The sequence below is a fragment of the Corvus kubaryi genome, unplaced genomic scaffold (assembly GCF_017639235.1).
Source record: "Corvus kubaryi isolate FWS band 111438036 unplaced genomic scaffold, C.kubaryi_AGA036_p1.0 37256, whole genome shotgun sequence".
In the NCBI taxonomy this organism is placed as follows: domain Eukaryota; kingdom Metazoa; phylum Chordata; class Aves; order Passeriformes; family Corvidae; genus Corvus; species Corvus kubaryi.
The window spans coordinates 5,774,206-5,793,496 of record NW_024581076.1 but is presented as its reverse complement, the minus strand read 5'-3'; the positions used below and the strand labels follow the sequence as shown (position 1 = coordinate 5,793,496).

The following is a 19,291-nucleotide window of genomic DNA, read 5'->3' as shown; positions in this document are numbered from 1 at the left end:
ATAAGGGAGGAAGAAGGACAGACAGCCACTCATAAGGAAAAAGCAAAACAAAGGGGTATCATGGAGTTATTTTCCAAAGCAGCACCAAATACACAGCAGTGTCATGAAGTGCCAGGGTCAGACTGCAGCTACCATTTCAGAGGTCTCTCTCATAACCACCTTTCCTTGCTGCTATGCAATGCTAATATGCTTTTGGGACACCACTCTTACCTTTCTTCTGGTTGGCAAAAAACAGATCATATCTTGCTATGATGTCTTTATGTCATTCTAAGGTATCAACAAGTCTATTTCAGCAGAAACAACCCTGTACAGGAAACAAATTGAGGAGTCCATATTGACAATGTATGGTGTAGGAAGGCCTTGGAGCAAGAGGCAGCAGCAACAAGCAGTACTTGTAAAGTGAGGAATGTGCTGTGTGGGCAGAGCAGAGTCTAAAAGTGGGGGAAGGGAGCAGCCCATTCTCCAGGGTTGGGGAGGAAAAAAGAAGCAGGTGAATGACAAGACTCAGCAAGAGGAAGTGCTGGAGGAGATTGTGAAAAGGAGTAGTCTGCAGTGACACAGGCTGCAAGATGTGACTTGTGAACACAGTGTTCCTTGAAGACTGGCTGTCCCTGTGGGAGCTGATCTGCTGCCTGTGGTGTTTACAGGGTGGTCAGTGATGGTCTACACCCCGCAGCCTGCTCAGCCTGGCCTTGGCTCTCTCCTTGCCTCACAAGGGGCTGTGTAGCACACAAACAGCTACAAAAACACAAACAGCATTTGGATCTTAATGTCCAGGCAATCTTCAAAGTGCACCACTTCACAGCTGAAATGCCTAAATGAAAGTCCAAAGCACTTTTGAAATGGGAGTTGAGGGCCAAGTGAGAGATCCTGGAGTACACCCACTGCTCAGTGGAAATGCTGACCTGTGGCAGTGGGAACCATACACTGCAATCCTCCATGTCCTCTGAAACTCAGATGGATCTCCAGATGTTAACACACATCAACACATAATGACTATTAGAATAAACTGAGGTATAAACAATGGGCTTGTTAAACAGAGGAGAGGCACTGCTTTTGTCCTTATGAGTACTTTGATCCAAGTATTTCTTACCTAGCCTAGTGTTAAAAATATTTATTTTAAAAACAATAAGCAGATTTAGTACATTTTAAATGAAAGACACTCCGTATTTATGCTTTGCCTTGTCATGAAGCCATTCTCACTTAACAGGGCGTTAATTAAACCAGCCTTCAGTAATCTGGCTGACAATTTACACAGTAATTAGTTCAACAGGAACAGACAAGACCTTAGAGTTCTTTCAAGCCTCAAGGCTGATATGAGCCTCAAGGCCAACTGCTACAAGATTTAACCAACCCTTCTGCACATTCTTCTCAATTTCCTAGGTACAGACCAACTTTTAGAATCAATCTTTCTGGCTTTCCAGAAACCTACACATTGAATTCCTCCACTGAGAATAAGTGGAATTAGCACCACCCATTAGCACAGCAGTATTTGTGAAACGCAATTTTTGAAGAATTTGCCCTATAATTAAGGTATGTGTGTCAGCATCCTCTTTAGTGGCATTCGCAATTAAGATTACTAATGATGTCTCATGTCTGCAGCCTCTCATATGCTATTTTGGCGCTCTGTTTCAGGTTTTTAAACCGGAAAACACTACTCATTTACAAGAAACACCTCTATATCTTCCTGGAACAGCTGTTAGCTAAAAACCATGGAAAAAAAATTAAAGCATGTATCTTATCTTAGGTTTATGGAGCAGAAATTAAAGCACATAAGGTGCAAGAGACTCTAAATAGTGAAATACAGGCAGTGTTTTCTTGCCATCATGATCCATACATGGAAAAGACATAAATTGTAAGTGAGGTGGAGTAAGGAAAAGACATTCTCATTTGGAAATGGGGTTATTTTTCACAAAATAAATTTCTGGTAAAAGACTCCATAGATAGGAGCTCCTTCTAGTCATGGTCCAACACACATTTTCTAATGCTTATGTGACGTACCAAAGATGCTGTGAAAAACAAAGGTCTTCTCATTATACAAATGGCTATGCCCAAATCTCTAAGTATTCTGGATAAAAGCCATTGAAATATAATTATCGCTGTGGTCTTGCAGCCTCCCTCTAAAGCCATTAGTGTATGTACTTGTCACTCTTCTAAACAATTCCATTGCTTTTTAGACAACAAAAAACATTTCTTCCTTATTATCTGGAAGACTATACATTGCTTATACATTAAATAAACATCTTGTCACTCCTTCCCTCTGCACTAAAAATATGCCAACAAAGATTTTAATGATGTGAAGAAAAAAGTACCATTAATCAGATTTCTAGAAATGGAGAAAAAGACTGACTGAAACTTAGAAATACAATTCCATTCTTGACTTACAGACAGGATAAATACAATTATAGATAGTCACCAAATTTGTGGGGAAATGTCACCCTTTATTTGTAAGAACTGTATTACATAACTTGCTTTACAAAACCGTAAGAAAATGCACAGCCTTCCTATATATTCTGTATGTATGTATTTATTTTTCACCATAGAATCACAGAGTGGTTTGGTTTGGGAGGGAATTAAAAGGTCATCAAGTCTAATCTCCTGCAACAAGTAGGGACATCTTATAAGTTTGCACAAGAAGTTAAAAGACCACAACTCACCAATAAGATGAAACATTGCTTTTGAAGGCAAGTGTGGGCATTGATGAGCTTCATTGCAATGGATGTGCAGAAAAAAATGTTACCATGTTCTCCCCCAGCTGTGGGAGCAGATCCAGCATGATGCAGAAGCACAGTGAGCAACTGCTTCCCATATCCTGCAGGTGCCAGTCAGAAAGGGAGAGTGATGTCTAATTCACTGCCTGGGAGACTCCCTGGGAGAACTCCATGCACTCAGCTTCTGCTGGTGAAACAGTCACTCAGTGCAACAGAATGGGAAGCACAGGACGTTTACTCTTAGGAGGAAGTTCTCCTAGTGCACCAGGGACAGCTGTGGCCCTTGCACCTTTAGAAACAACATGCTTGGACTTTACCCAGAAGCGTCTCTCATACACTTTTAGAAATTCACCTTCTTTTCTCTGTCAGAGACACACCCTCTCCACATCATAATTCTTCATAGTTTGCTTTCTTACATTTTTATCAATTCTCTCATAGCCTTGCTTTTGTTGTTTGGTTACCAGGAATCAGGTAAGTTCCTCTGTGGGTCCGACAAATGATGCCAGAAGCTCTGCCAAAACCAGGAACCTCCTGCAACCTATTATTCCCGCTGTGCTCTGAAGCCCTTATTTCCACTTGCACCACTCAACTTCCTAGTGGAGAAACATTCTTGCGCAGCCCCCTGCTGCAGAGTGGGAGAGTGGCTGCGTGCATCACAGCCCAACTCCTGCTGCACACTGCCCTGCCTTTTCCCACTGACTTGCTTTGCCATAACAAAAATTGTATTTTCTTTCATAGAACCAGAGAATGTTAAGGGTTTGGAAGGGACCTTAAAGATCATCTAGTCTCAACCCCCCTGCCATGGGCAGGGACACCTCCCACTAGACCAGGGTTGCCCTGTCCAACCTGGCCTTGAACACTGCCAGGATTGGGGCATCCACAACCTCCCTGAGCAACCTGTTCCAGTACCTCACCACTCTCACAGTATAAAAATTCTTCCTAATATCTAACCTAAATTTCACCTCTTTCAATTTGTACCCATTACTCCTTGTCCTACCACTACAGTTCCTAACAAAGAATCCCTCTCTGGCTTCCCTGTAGGTCCCCTTCAGATACTGGAAGGTTGTTACAAGGTCCCCACAACAAACCTTCTCTTTTCCAGGCTGAACAGCCCCAAATTTCTCAGCCTGAAATAGTTCACCATAATTCTCTTTCTCCATCTGCAGTTCGGCCCTGAATAAAGCTCTTCTTTGATGTAAAAATTTGAACGGACATTTTACAAAGTATTCAACTAGTACAGTGTACTAGTCAGACACATACTTTGGAGAGACACAGCAATTCGTCGTGCTCCCACCAGCACAGAGCTGAGTTGCATTAGAGCCATTACAATGGAATCAGGATGAAATTACTTCTGAGATGTGATTATAACTCCCAGGTCAAGGACTTATGTTCTGTACTATTTCTTCAGGAAAACCTTAAAGGAGAGTAAATAGCAAACACAGGAAACACTGCCCCGTTCTTCCCTGGTGGAAAAGTTGCCGCTTTGTATCCACTCCGCAAGACTACGGGCACGTCCTCCTGCAGCGGGACGCAGCGGGCTCCACGGAGGGGCTGTCGGGCAGAGCGGCGGGGCCGCGCTCGGGTGCCGCGGGGAGCCGGGCACAGACGTGCCGGGGCTGCCGGGCGGGAACCGGGCCGTCACCGCCATGGGGAACCGCAGCGGCCCCCCGTGCGGGCGTGTGCTCCCGGACAGCGCCAAAGCAGACACCGCGCCGAGTGCTCAGCGCATCACCCGACTCAGCCGTGGGCTCGCGGCGGGACATGAGCATGGGGCGAGCGGCGACTCCAATGCCAAGGCTGACTCCGATTCCGGCTCCGGCCCCGACAGCGGTGCCGCCTCTCGGCTCCTCCCTGCCCTGCCCTGCCCTGCCCTGCCCCGCCCCGCCGGGCTGCGCTGCGGTCGCTCCGGAGGGAGTTGCCCGCCCCGCGCCCGGGCGGTTCCGGGCGGTGGCCGCTGCGGCTGTCGCCGTTCAGGGACACGCGCGTCCCGCGGTGCCGGCGTGCGCGGTCCGCCCGGCGTCCGGCCATGCTGCTGTGGCTGCGCGCTGCCTGGGGGTCAGCGCTGCCCGCCCGCCCGCCGATAAGCAAAGCCATGACCGCAGCGCCTCAGGGGCCAGATCTCAGTTTTCTGAACGAAGAGGAAGCCAGGGCGATTTTCCAGGTACTGCAGAGGGACGCGGAGCTCCGGCGGGCAGAGAAGGACAGAGTCAGGTACCGGCTTTCACCCCCGTCCTGTCGGTGCCCATCGCGCCCCCGCGGAGGCGGAGGGCGCGGAACGGGGTTTGCGGAGGGCGCACGGCCCCAGCCCGGCGGCGCGGGGAGGCGGCGGAGCCGCGGCCGCTTCATCCCGACGGGAAGAGCGGGAAAGGGGGCGGCGGGCGGGCGCCCCGCGGGGAAGGGTCTGCTCCGGCCAAGGTGGCGCGGGGCAGCGGTGCTGCGCGGCAGGGAGAGCTGAGCTCCCGGCGGTCCTGCCGGGGCATCGGGGAGCGCCAGAGCCTCCCGCCAGCGCCGGCTGCCGCCGGAGCCGTCCGGCCGGGCACCTGAAGCATCGGGACGTTTGGGAAATGCATATTGTGACAGAGGCGGCTCTGAGTCACGGCTGCGGCTCCCCGTGGCACCTCTCCTTCCCCGGGGAGGAGGAGGAGGCCGCTTCTGTGCTTGCTTCACCGTGCCGCTGGCATGGGGTGCGGGCCAAACACCGGTACCCGGGAGAGCACGGAGACAGGGAAGTTGTGCTGGACCTTGCAGGGAAACGTGGCAGCTCTGCGGCTTTTGAATCGATCCTGGCAGCTTTTGGAAACAAAGCCAGGCACTCACCTGCGTGAAAGGTAGTTCACAGGACTCGTGAAAGTGACTTAATTGAATTCTCTCTGCCTTATGGCACCTCGACCTTGCTTCTAACTCATATTTCCCCTTTGTGTAATCATCAAAGCTATTTGTGTTGATATTGAAAGCAAAGGTCGATGAAGTAATAGAAATTATGCTGGAAAATGAGCCGTTTATTATTAAAGGTTATCATTTCTTCCCGCAGGTATGACTTTTGGCACGTTGTGAAAGTGAGAGGCAGTGTCCTCTTAGATTTGCAAGTGGGCCCTTTTCACAAGTAATGCTTTCATGTAAGAGGTAGAAGGAATGTTAATTAGTAACATTTGCTTCAAGTGGGTTTTTGTACTGTGTGTTTTATATTTCAGTAAAGTGGATTTTATGATGGGCATGGTTAAATATTATGTGTCAACACTGACTTACATCTAAAACTCGTCTTAGTTTTCTGTGGCATGTGAACCTAGACTGAGTTAAGTTTGGCGATTTCTTTCTTCCATAATTTGGTATTACTTTTCTTTTTCTGATTAATTTCTGTTCCGTGTGCCTTATTATGACCCCCCAAAAAGGGAGGAAGATTTTGCTGGATGCAGGGAATTACACAGCTGGAGAGCCACAAGTTTAAAACTCTTAAAGTTTTTAGGACTAAAGCTGAAGCAAATGCATTGAAGCGTCCAATGCTGTAGAGAGTCTTGTGAAGCAGTAGCCTGCTCTTGAGCTCAAGGCTTTCACCTGCCCCCAAATTTGTATTTGTTTCTTCATCTGTGCGCTTAGGACTTTGTTAATAGAAAATGTTCTCTATGTGAAAGCTGTCAAAATAAATGTGGTATAACAGGATGTTTCTGGTTATGCTTTACTGAGATGTAGTCTATTTAAATCTCAGCTGAAGAGTCATTCACAAGTTGAGTGGAAGGTAGGTGGAGTATTTATGACCAAGGCGCCCTACTGAAAATCTAGGTTAAACCCTGGATCTGTCAAAGGTATATGTCCTTGGGCAAGTTTCTTGCTCTCTCTTGGGCCTAATAAAAGTACTTTCTTTCTCACTCCACTTGTCTACCTGGTGTTATTTAGACTGTAAGCTCTTCAGGCCAGAGGACTTCCATCGGGAGCAGACAGATTCCAGTCTGTGTGGTGTTGCCCTGTGCTACTATAATCAAAGTAATAACAGTGATCACCCTGGAGGGCCAAATCTTGCAGTTCCTATATGACCACAGTGAACTTCAGAGGCTCTAAACAAAATTGCATTTGTTCCTCTTTGTCCCGTATGCCTGCCTTCTTGTCATTCTTATTATTATTACTTCATTTTTTTCGGTTTAAAAGTTTTAAAATAATGCCTGAGAACTGTGGCAGCCCACTCCTGGAATATTTTCAGAGTGTGATTTTGAAGCTATTTGATTTATGCTGTCAGTCAAACAGCGTATATAGAAGATGCTGTGGAATGGAAGGAGCAATTTCATTAAGACTACTCTTTTCGCACAAAGTTAGTGAAGTGAGTTGCCCTTCAAACTGCTCTTGAGCGTGGTTTTGGAAAGAGCTAGTTGGAACTGGGCAGGACCAGGGAGAAAATCAGTAACAACCAGTGGTCAATAACAAACTGGTCAAGTTTTTTTCACTGACCATCTGTATTTATAATATAGCATTTTCCAGTATAGACCAATCTAGACTGGATTGACAGAGGGAATTAAGCATCTGCTGGCAGACCAAAGTCAGGTTCTAATGACTGCGCTGATCCTGTCCATACTGTTTGATGTCATACAAGCAAGCATGTAGCTGTCTGCCAGTCTCTTAAAAGATCAATGAAGAATTGCAATTCATTCCCGATATAACTCTGGAATCCAAAAAGCAGGAACAAGCTACGTTAGTTATATTGAAAAATGTTAATGCCAGTTAATTTTGAAAGATGAAATAAGAAGTAAGGTCAGAAGATGAATTCTGACATTCTCTGTGGTTTATTCTGACTTCCTCAAATGTGTTGAGCTTGCAATTGTTTCCTGACAAATACTTTTTTTTTCTTTTCTTGTTGCTTACCTACACTGGGTAGAACCACTGGATCTCTCTTCATCCAGACAGCCCATGCCTTTATGAAATTAAGTGCATAATGGGGATATTTTCTGGGAAAAGGTTGCTTTATACAACCTCTCTCATCTCTCTTTCTCTTTGTAGCCTTTTGTAGAGCAGGAACGTGTGAGTTAGGTTGTCAATTGTGCGCATTTTTGTCGTTCTCAGCTGTGCTTGGTGCTGTCCCCTCCTGTTGCTCCTGATGCCCCAGCACGTTCTCCGGGTACCGTTGGCCCTTTCCTGGCTCCCTTGGCAGGCTTCAGACCTCTAGGCCTGGTCTGGGACAGCTTTCAGTATAGCTTTCGCTTTTATACAGAAATGAACTGTGTGTCCTGTTGGACCTTAATTTACTCTCGCTACGGGCAGGGAGCAGAGCTCCTGCTGTCTCCTGGCCTGCTGGTTCCCGGAACTGCACTTTTTGGCTTGTTTTCTCCTTCCAGTGCCCTCTCGTGGCTCCTCTCAGCAGTACCTTTGAGCAGCCACCGCAAACCAGCCGTACCTGCCTCCTTCTTCCTTGAAACAAGTTCAGAGAAGCAGCAACAGTCAGCTTTGGTATAACATATGGCGGTTCACTTCTATAAACACTGAAAATAGTTCAGAAACTTATTAATCACTTATTTAAGGATTTAAAGGAAAAAATACGTATTTGTTTTGAACTTGGGTAACCCTTGCCTTCAGGTTTCTTTGCTCATCCAATCCAGTTTCATTCATAATACCAATGCAAAGAAAATTTCATTTATCATAAATGTTAGCATGGAAGAGAGATGGAGTTTAAGGTTTGTATATCAATATACATGCATTGTTCTGTAATAGTATTTGCAGTATTAAGGCAGAAGTCCAACTCAAGTCATGAAATGCTATTTTAGTAAGCTTGGTTAATGAAACTGATGATTTTACAGATGCTCATGGAAGAAGGTTCCTTGTCACAAATATTTCAGTTACAATGAGATGCCCAGGAGAAAACAGGAAGGAATACAGTATGTTCACAGTGCAGTATCATGTTCAGATGGCTCCCCAACAATTCAGTTTCCATAAGAACACAATGAATGCTCGTGCGATTATTAATACCACAGATCAACTTTCCATGTGTAATGAAATAGGCCTGAAAATCACAACATAAAAACATTCAAGATATTATTTGACTTACTGTTTCAAGACTTGAGGGTGCACTCTTCTTAAGCTTTGTTCTGCAGCTGCTGGGGACAGAAATTAAAAAAGAATTGACAGCTAATATTTGCTCCAGGTCCCAAAAGCTAAACAAACCTGTAGGTGCTTCTCTTTTCTGTCCTTTATTGATGAAGTAAATGGGCTGGGCGAAGAGAGGCTGACTGCCTTCCATCTCTTCAGGACAATACTTCAGAGCTTGGCAGGTAGCAGAGGAACTGGCAGTCACTGTAGGAAGTGCATTAGGGCTCAGCAGCATTAGGGCATGAAGCTATGGGATTCAGAGGTGGAGCTTTTTATCTCCAAGGCAGCTCCTCCCTCTGCAGTGTGGAGAGACAGACAGTGCCCAAGCAGGTGTCATTCCAGTCAGCTTTGGGTCGCTGATGTCTCAGTGTCTGAGCGCTGGGTGTAGAGATGCACCTCCACCCCTGGAACTGCATCAAGGCCCAGAGAAAGCAGCTGAGATGAGAAGAGCCAGGAGACATGGAGCCAGCTACTTAAAAGAGGCAGCAGGTAGGGGAATGTGGCATGGGAACAGGTAGTTTGTACAGTTGCAGGCTGTCCAAATAATGAACGGTTGCTAGATACAGTAGAAGAGCTATGGATAAATAGAAAATGCATGTAAAAGGGCACAAGAGCTCTGTATTCTTTAATAATTAACTTCTATTTAGGAGACTTGGCTGTTTTATATAATGCTGCTATTATGACTGCATACAATAGTCTTGTGCTGTTTTTGTTTATTAGTTCTTGAGAAATGAGACATTGAAAATAACTGAGAGACTGAACCACAGAATAGGGAAATGAACTGAATTGGTATTAGAGGTACCTCCTCTAATACCAATTTGCTTTCTAGATTGTGTTTTGAGAACTGTGCATGTATTATGTAAGGATTTTTTCTTTTTTTGGTAGGAAGAATGGCAAAATATTAACTGACAGCTCTAGAACATATCTAGTACCTCAGTCACTGTCTATGAATAGGAACTGAAAAAAAGTGGAAAGGGAAATGAAGCTTTTGGGAGGGAAGAGCACTCATTCCATTTCATTTAATTTGTTTTGCTCTTTTCCAGGTTGGTTTATGCTTTTGGCGGGACAGGTGGTAGTTTAGTAGATTTATTTTGCAGGTTATAATGGGAAAAGATGGCAGCAAAACAAAGGTTTATTTTAATTTACCCTCAAATTTAAAGATGAAAAGCATGTTAAATTGATTGGGAGGTACAGTCAGCACCACTCAGTGTTCCACTCTTGCTGACCCATTAACAACAGATGAGTGTTGTGGGAAAGATGAATCCCCTCCTTGGACTGTTCTGGACAGTCTCTACAATAAATCACTTGGACGCAGTTATTTGTTACAGGCACACAACTGTTCTTACTGCCTCACGGCAGATCATTTACTGAGTTCATTTGTTGCAAGTAATTCCTTACTGTATTCTCTTGACTGACATTTTCTCTCACAGGTCTGGCAGTAGAAGGTGGGAATAAAATCCTGTGTTGGAAATGTATTTTTTCACCATATTCATAACTTTAGGAAGACATTTGTTGCAGAAGTGCAGACATACTCAGTTTTGTAGGTATTTGAGCATATTCATGCTTGGTGCTTCAATTATATTGCCTTGCTTACAATTTGAGGGGTCTACCATTGCAGGCTTTATTTTGTCATATTCACAAAAGTAGTCCTGTTTACCTTCTTGGAGACTAAGAATAACTTATTGGGTGTTAGAGATCTAGATTTGGGACTCAACTCCTCATAATTACAAAGAGTTTTTAAAATCAGCTCCAAAATACATGAGCTGCATGGGTGAGGAAAGCAGACAGGATACCAGGACAGCATTACTTGGGTATATTTTTGTTCCAGTGGAGCTCCCTCCCTGAACAAAGCATTAATAAAGAAATTCTTTCATAAGAGATACTCTACCCGGGAATGTTTCAGGGTGCAAGTTCCACTGTGTCGTGTTTGTGGAGGAGATACTATTATTACTTACCACTGATACTGTGCCACTGGCGTGTTTAGTGGTTTGTCAACACTTAGGAAAATAGGTCCATGGAGCCCTGAAGGGCTAATATGCTAAAGAAGTGCAAATAGGAGCAAAAATGGCAGGGAAGACCGGGATTTAAAAACTTTTGCTCAATTTGGTAAACAATTACCATTGAATAAGAATCCCATTTTGGGACTTCCCTTGTTTGAGTGGGGGTACTGTAATCAAATGTAATTGGTAAGTTGCCTATCAAGTTTTTTCCTCATTGTGTTTTTCAATAGTCCTATCTTGTGGTGGGGTCTAGACTCATGGACTGGGGCTTCACACAGGGTGAGGAAGAGCAAGTAGAAATGGCCAGGGGCAGGTAGGCACTATGTGTGCCATTTTCTCTGTTGCTTTTCAGCTCTGTGCATCTCGGCTAACTAGATCAAAGTCTGTGGTGTAACTCCAATTATACATTTTACAGAGCAGGGTCCGGACCAGAATTGCTGCCAGCTCGTTGGTTTTGTCCTTTCATAGTGAACTAATTTCAGTGTCAATCCTTTCCTCTAAAGATTTGCACTTGGTGTTTGAGGGTAGGGGGTTTCCTGTGGTGTGTGTGGTGGCAGAAGGAAGAACCTTTTGAGGTGTGTTACATTTGGAAGAGCCTGTCTGTAGGGCACTGAATGTACTTCTTTCTTTAGGTTACTGGGGCCATGTTGGCTCCCCACAGTTGCTCCCCATGGGGCTGGCAGGGCAGTGCCTGGCCGCCAGGGCCTGTCCCCAGTGACACAGATGGGTGGCCCCAGGGATGGCTGTGGTGGCGTGGCAGGGCCGGGTCCCGGCTGTGGGGCTGAGTCACGCTCAGGGTTGGGGTCAGTCCTGCTGATGGCAGCCAGGTCCACCACAGTCTGGTGGTCACGGGGCAGGGCTGGGATGATGGTGCAGGGCCATGGTCAAGCCAAGAAGTCATGTCAGGGTCAGACCTGGAGACAGTGACTAGGGTCAGCCATGGCCCTGTGATGGCCGGGCAAGCCAGGGGTGAGGTGGCCGGGCTTGAGGCCAAGTTGGGCTGTCAGCCCAGGGGTCAAGGCAGTGGCCGTACACAGACAGAGCTGGGGATGTATCTGGGGCTGTAACTGGAGCATGGCCCAGTGGGACAGCCTGTGCTTAAACACAGCTCCCAGGGGAAGGAGGGCTCGCCCTTGCTGAGGCCTGTGGCTGTTGTCTTCACGACACCTTTCTCTAAGGACACCCAGCTCTGCTCTTCCCAAGCTGGTCCGGGTCCTAGGCAGCCAAACCCACAGGAGCGGGAAGGACGTTCTCAGGGCACTTTCACCCATGCTCATTCAAACACAGGCCTTGTGCTAGGTCTTTCGGACCATTGAGACTAACGTTTGCATTTTCAAGTGACCAAACAGTGTAAAAGTGGAAATCACAGATTATTATTGTTATTATTTGAGCTAACTTTCTGATGTCACTAGGGCTGCCAAAAATAAGACGGTGTTGAAATTGATCAGATTTAAGCAAAGAATTACTGTTAAGTCATAGGCAGACATTTTCTAAGTCCAAGCTTAATGGTAAAAGTAGAATTTATTGAACTCTGTCGATATAGGTAAATTGACCAGGCTTCAAGAATAAATAGGTCAGACACAGCAGAGCAGGCAAGCACTAACTACTGAGTAGACAGTCAATATGAGGAGTTATTCTGAAATAGCTAATGCAGAGCAGTCCAATTTTTTTAGGTTTTCCATGGACTTGTGACCCAGTTACAGTCTTGTGCACTTTGTAGGAAGTCTGCACACTTCCCAGGTTTGATCTTTCCAGTAGTAATGTTTCTATATTCTCAACACCTTGTCTCCTCCACAATTCAAGTGCAGAAGTTAAATTAGTAATTGACATTAGTTGAAATTGGAAATTGACATTAGGTGGAAGAAGACGGCTTTATACTTAGCTTATACTAAGCAAGCAGAGAGATGTTGAGGTGTCTGTATGAGGAGAAGAGAATGATTTTCTCATGCTGACAGCTTCTACACACTGTGTCCCAACACCTTCAAGTCCTTGCATGTATTTCAGAAATAGTAAATTGGTTATGCCAGAAATTCAAAGAAGTGTTTCACAGAAACACATCTGATTCATGTTCAGAGTGGCCCACGCATACCAGCACAGCTGTTCTCCAGTAGTGAGAGTAGAGCTCCTGTGCTCAGGTTACGTGTGTCATGTAGGCCTGTCAAAGACTGCAGCACCTGCTTTCCATAGTGAAGCCTAAGGTGCTGGAGTTTTGCTGGATTTGGTCCCCAATGTACTCCAAACTCCCATGTCCATCCAGACAGGCAGCACTTGCACCTCCCGCAGACATGGCTCTGGGCGAGGCCTGGCTAACAGCTGGGAGCAAAGCTACTTGGGCTGTGTGTTAGGACTCCAGCTGATGTTCACTGGTTTCTGTCAGATACTGTTTTGATGGCATTTGAAAATTGTTGTGTGTGTCCATCTCCTTTTCCTCTTTTAAATTTAGGTTTTGTCAGTGGTTTGTGTATACTGAATTTAATTATCCTTTAAAATCTTTTTACTCTCTGAATCTAGTTTTCAAATCGAGTGGAGTTTGGCACACTGGAGTTTTGAGTTTGGGCACGGAGACCCTATTTTCTTTTCTGCTCCAGAAATTTAACACAGGGCTATATAAACTAAGGCCTGATCTCAGTTTGGTCTTTCAGGTGTTCGTTTTAAATTGAAAAATTACTTATTTCCTTGGAGCTTACAGTCTGAAAAAATTCACTACGTATGTATTTCATGCAAGAAATTCATTAAAGCAGGTCTTTGGGACTGGTTCTGAGGACACGTGCATCTAAAAGTTCATATGAAATGTATTTCTAATCCTTCTTTGCAGCTAAATTATTATGTTAACACTGTTAACTATAATAAACTGTATTTAAATGTCTGCATTTTAAACTCCTGACAGAAACGATCTCCTTTTTCTCAGTCTTACCTCAGAAATAAATAAATCCATGTACTGGTACCATATTAACTGTGAACAAACACATCAAAACCACAAAAGCTAAGAGTAAATGATGGAAAGTACTGTCTGCTTACACTTTATAGCACATAAATTACATGGATTTTACTTTGTTGTTGGAATAGTCAGGGAACTGTAACACTTCTGCTTGCCGTGTCTTTGGATTTTTAGATCAGTAGGGGTCTGAGTGCAGAAAGCTGCAGTCAGGAAAAGCTGCAGCAATGTGTCTGGGGTGCTCTGCAGTCTGTTTCTTTCCGCATTATAGACTTGTGTATTCTTAAATACATATTTATATGTGTATATGTGTGTTCTTTAATATATGTAAAATTATATACATGTAAATATAATATTTTAAAGTGATATTATACTATAATATTTCTATTTCCAGTGGAAGAGTTGTGATAAACTATGAGAGTCTAAGGTACTATAGCAGAGGTTCTCTGTGTAGGTATATATTACATACATGTACATATATTACATACATATAAGCATTACATTTGCAGATGAACAACACCCACTGTGTCAACTTTTAAAGCTTATATTAATTCTTATGACCTCTTTCCTTAATTTAAAGCAATGTAAATGAGGCTTTTGTAGTGTTACAGTAATACATTAACTGTGTGCAGGTACACTGACCTGTCTTACTTCTGTTGTCCAGAACTGTAAACCCTGCTCGATGTGAGACTGTGCACAATTATCTGAGATTGCAAAGGTGTATTTTGAGAGCCCTAGGCTTCAGGCTTAGCTCTGTACAAGCAAATGTCTAAGCCTGTTTGGAACCTCTCAGTTTTAGAGCTCTGTCCAGACCCATGGGCCATCATACACAAACCTACTTGTAGAGGTGAGGATATGCTCCTAATTTGAAACCAATTCCCCTCTTTCAATTTCCCCTCTTACTGGGCCTGTGTTTTGTTTCTTGTTTCTTGGGGATTTTTTCTTATGTTGTTTGTTAGGAAAGGCTTTACATAAAGAAAGTCAAACAATAACATGAGGAAGAACATCTGCATTGTATGTCTTTGTAAGGCAGTTAAGTTTATAATATGTGACTGAGCTGTAAATTACTTGCAATAGACGACTGTCTCTTTGCATGCTATCAATATTTATGAAAGTTGATTGTAATCAACTAGCAGCTCTACCCTGGAAGAGTAAATATGCCTGCTGTTAATCATTTGCTTCAGATTTATTGAGAGACCTGATCCTCAGCCTTTCAACCCATCATGTGGTCCACATGGAATACATCTTACATTTCCATGTAAGATTTCTGGGACAGAAATTCAGGAGCTCAAAACTTATTCCTGGCATGCAGTGTTTCTGGACTGAGACTACATCTATACTGCAAACAAATCAGAATCTTTACATTGAGAATTATATCCATTGCCCCCATTAGCATGAATTCATATTAATAGAAATTCCTACTAATGAAGTAATCTCATTAGAGACATTAATTACTACCATCTGAAGCTATGTGACACACTTTAATGATGATAGGTGGCTTTTCTTTCCATTGCATCATAGATTTGTTTTGTTATTACCATATAATATTGGTAGGTAGCTTGCAAATATTAACAGTATAGTAAAGTAACACCCTTTTTTCTTGACTGTTATTTGTAGTCTCCAGAGACATTGTAACTGATTGATAAAACATTCACAGAACAGAGCTTTCCCGTTTTGCACACATTGTGAAGGGAATGGCAGAGAGTCAGCCCACACTGGAGAGTCACCTACAGCTGTGACATTCCTAGCAGTATTCCATCTCATTCATTCTTCGTGACCAGCTGCCCAAAGGACTAAAAGCTTTCATTTTCTAAGTATGTATAACCGCTAAAAGATCTGTACTTACAGACTTCTCTGGTTTTTCCAGCAGGGCTGAAATGATGTTTTCACTGTAAACTCAGGGTAGCTGCTAAAGAAATAGTTTCATGTTAAAAGTAATGTTTTGAGGCATTGTTACACCTTGAGATGCATGATTAATCACCCTCAGCTCCTGTGATCTCAATTTTCAATGCTCTGTATTTTGAAAACTTAACTTTTTGAAGACACTCATTGAGCTTCTGATTTCAGAGCTTTAACTGAGAGCTTCTGATTCCTGAGCTGCCAGAACAGAGGAGTTATGTAGTCAGCATGAGAATTAACCTTTGTTCTTGCCCTTAGAACATTTTCTAGTTTTCCATTTCAAAGGAAAAGTGTCATTCCATGCTCTTACTCAGGAAAGCAGACAAAAGCTTCAGGGGGAAAGGAGTGTTGGACTTGGTGAAGGAAAACAACAGCTAGTGTAAGTATATTAATTTCACATAGTTTAATATGAGAAGTTAATGTTTTGGAGAAAACAGAGGTAACTTTTGGTCACTATACAGAGAGTGCTTAAGTTACAGTATTGTAGACACAAAAGACATTGCGACTTACAGAGTAGAAGTATTCGATGTGCACTGGGAGTCCAATGAGAATGTGTCATGTGTGCTCACAGTCTCACTGTCTTTGTGGGTTGTGTATAAGGAATGCACACAATGCCACTGGATTAGGCTATCTCAAAGCAGATGATCAGCTTTAATGTAAAAGAATACATTTGCTGAATAGAGATAGTGTAATAATGTCAGATTATTCTACTCTTTAATTAAGAAGAGGAGAGGTTGAAATAGAAATGCTCCCCATGAGCAGACAAGGTAGAACTTTAGTAAGGGAAGAAGAGATGTTCTGCCTTTAATTCACATATTCCCTGACTCTATCCCTGACTTAATGTGTGAATCTGATACCTATTCTCAGAAAAGTGTTCTAAGGACAAAATTATATTTCTGTTTGCAGGTATCTGTTTATGTAGCCCTACTTGCTGTTTGAAAGGATACTTCAGGGCGCATATCAAGATCATGTGCAGAAGTGGGATCTTTGTGTTTTAAGTACTTCTGCCTATTAAATGTACAGTCTGGGAGGAAAAACTAGAGAAGATTAATTCCCTTTTCACTTTCTTCTGTCTTCTGTGTCCTGGTTTTGCACATTTCCAGAATCTAAATATTTAGGGATAATTGTGAGCTGGCAACTTCATGTGACAATGAAAGTGGAACTGAAAACATATCCCATACAGTTCAGTGCTGAGCACCCCTGGCCTTCAGGTGACTATTTCTTGGCACTTCCAGTTGCTCCTTTCCGTTCAGGGGTGTCACCACTAGGGGACTCCCTCCCGCAGCGTGACCTGATGCCTGTTCAGGAGAGTGAAAGTCCTTCCTTTACATTCATTGGTGTTTGGGTCCTGGTCAGTAACAAACACCGAGCCCACACACTCTTTGTTCTTCCTTGTTGTGGCCCATCCTCTTTGCCCATGCACATCTACAGTTTTATTGGTCACACACTCAGATAAATACACCTGAGGGCAACTTAGTGAGTTAATGGGCATTTTAAAATGAATACATAATAACAAAAATGACAAAAGGATGAAAAGGATGAAGATTTAGACAGAAAACTGGTATTTCAGGGGAAGACAAAATTCAATATGGGTGGTTGATTGGCAACGACATAGCAAGTTAGATTCAAGCATTATTGCCAACACATTTTGTTCATCAAGCTAGAGGAGACCTTGATTTTTCGAGAATTACTGCAGAAATGTTTAATTTTACAAATATCAAATAAAAAAAGAAGTGTGTTTTCAGTTAGATCTTTTTACATTGTCTTGTAGTATGTGCAACCAAAACACAGGAGTAATTTTTCCTCTGTGATTCATCTACTTGTGCATAATGTGTCTTACATGTAATAATGAGGCTGACTTGGTTCATTTTCATTAGCCAAACACACAATAGTAAGAAAGAAAAATAAACAAAAGATGCTTTAATGTGAGTAAAAGTGTACCATCTACTAAGAATAAAGACTGCCTAAGAATAATGACACACCTGTCGGGTGTCTGGTGTACTAGGAAAGAGTGTGTTGACTCAGTATCACTGTTTTTCTTCTTGGTAGGACTAACCTGTCACAGGAGCTTCTCTGGCACCTTGGAAACCAGAATGTTGTCATTATTGCTATTATATGTTTCCAGGAAATGACAGATAATATTTTTTTTCAAATTACTTCAGCTGTGGTAGCTTTTGCCTTTGTCGGTAGTACTTTTTTCCCCCCTTTTTTCCAAATAAGATGATAACTTGGAAGTGTGTCTTTAAATTATTTTCATAAAATTAGAAGGAACTATAAGTAAGAAAATATTATTGCATATGCATTTTAGAGCTACTCATGGCTGTGACAACAGTCAGTTTTCTAGAAAAATAGCTGATTATAGAAATTATGGAGTTGTACTGTTCACTAGTGCAGCATGATGTATAAAGCAGTGGGAAGGGGATAAGCTGAAGTAAAAATTAGGAAAGAACAGGTTTTTCGGGCACTGTTTTTTAACATCTCTAGCTTTTTTTTCCTGACAAAGCAAGGAGTGTGAACAGAGTAAAGAGAAAAGCTTGGCTTAGGTTACTGTTTCTGCATGTTATCTGCCCTGCTGTAGTTTTTATCTAATGCTTTCAACACTGTTTTTATCTGCAATTCTTTCAGCCTTGTCTTTTCAGACACTGAGAGCTTGATCCAATGAGCAGATTGGATCTGCTTATTGTTCACCTGGTGCCATTCCTCATTCTTCGTAGTTGCTGTTTATTTGTTCTCTTATGAAGTGTGTGGTAAGAGTCATTTAGGGCCAAATCCTCCTCTGCTAAATTCAATAGGAATCATAATTTCTGCTTTAGCAAAAATGGGATAGAGTTCTCTGTCCCCTGCAAAAACCAGCATTGTTCCCAGATGTCCTCTTTGGCAACCCAGTTTCTACTACCTTGAACACGTGTTCTTCTCTATATTCAGGGTGAAGTTGGTAAAGAAAATACCTTTCCTCTTACAGTAGCATTTAAAGCTCCTTATTATCCTAACAGGAAGTGGCAGAGGAGGCTACCCATCTATTAACAGTATTTATGATAACCCACATGAAAGTCTAGTGCATACAAACCTTTAGGTTAACTTTTCCCTGGAGATGTCTGTAAGAAATACTGGGACATCCTTGTGCCAGTAAGGAAGAGATGTTTTTTAAAACAGTGTGAAGAAATTGCTCCTGAGTGATTCATTAGTTTAGATGCTGTGCAGAATAATAAATGGGAAAAGGTAATGAGCCTGTGAGGTCATTTAGGATTGCTGCCTGCTCTGGTTTGTGGAGCAGTCTCCTGTAAGTAATCCTGGGAATGGATTTGCCTTCAATCCCACAACAGTTTGTAGGTACTTTTCCCAGTAACAAGGATGTTGTCTCCACTCAAAATGTAGTAGCTCCAAATGTACAAAAGTAGCTGTAGACAAATGAGGAGTAAGGATAGATGGAGCAGACTGGGAAGCAGGATTAGTACATTCAGTTTAGAGGGCAGTAGATGTTTTGACACTCCTATGGAGCAGTGGCTCAATACTTAATGTGTAATCCGAGCAACAATAAGGCTGCCTCAGAGGCAGATTCATTGCAATACTGACTGCAGATACCATCTCCTGCTGTAATTGTTTCTTGAGACGGGCTTTCCTTCTGGCTCACAACTGTCATTCATTAGTATCATGAGGGGGCATGTAAACTTGACAGAGCA

General features: G+C 43.1%; 1 protein-coding gene across 2 annotated transcripts in view; it reads left to right on the top strand.

Moving 5' to 3' along the window:
* Nucleotides 1-4,664: 4,664 nt before the first annotated feature.
* The window catches only part of EXPH5 (exophilin 5), a 34,583-nt gene continuing 19,956 nt past the window's right edge, over nt 4,665-19,291 (top strand). The window contains exon 1 of one of the 2 annotated variants that reach the window (XM_042023855.1): nt 4,665-4,922. In XM_042023855.1, coding sequence (XP_041879789.1) covers nt 4,738-4,922 — 185 coding nt within the window. In that variant the 5' untranslated portion in view covers nt 4,665-4,737. Of the gene's footprint in view, nt 4,923-9,119; nt 9,267-19,291 lie in introns of those variants that run through there. The other variant, XM_042023856.1, reaches the window with a different exon arrangement.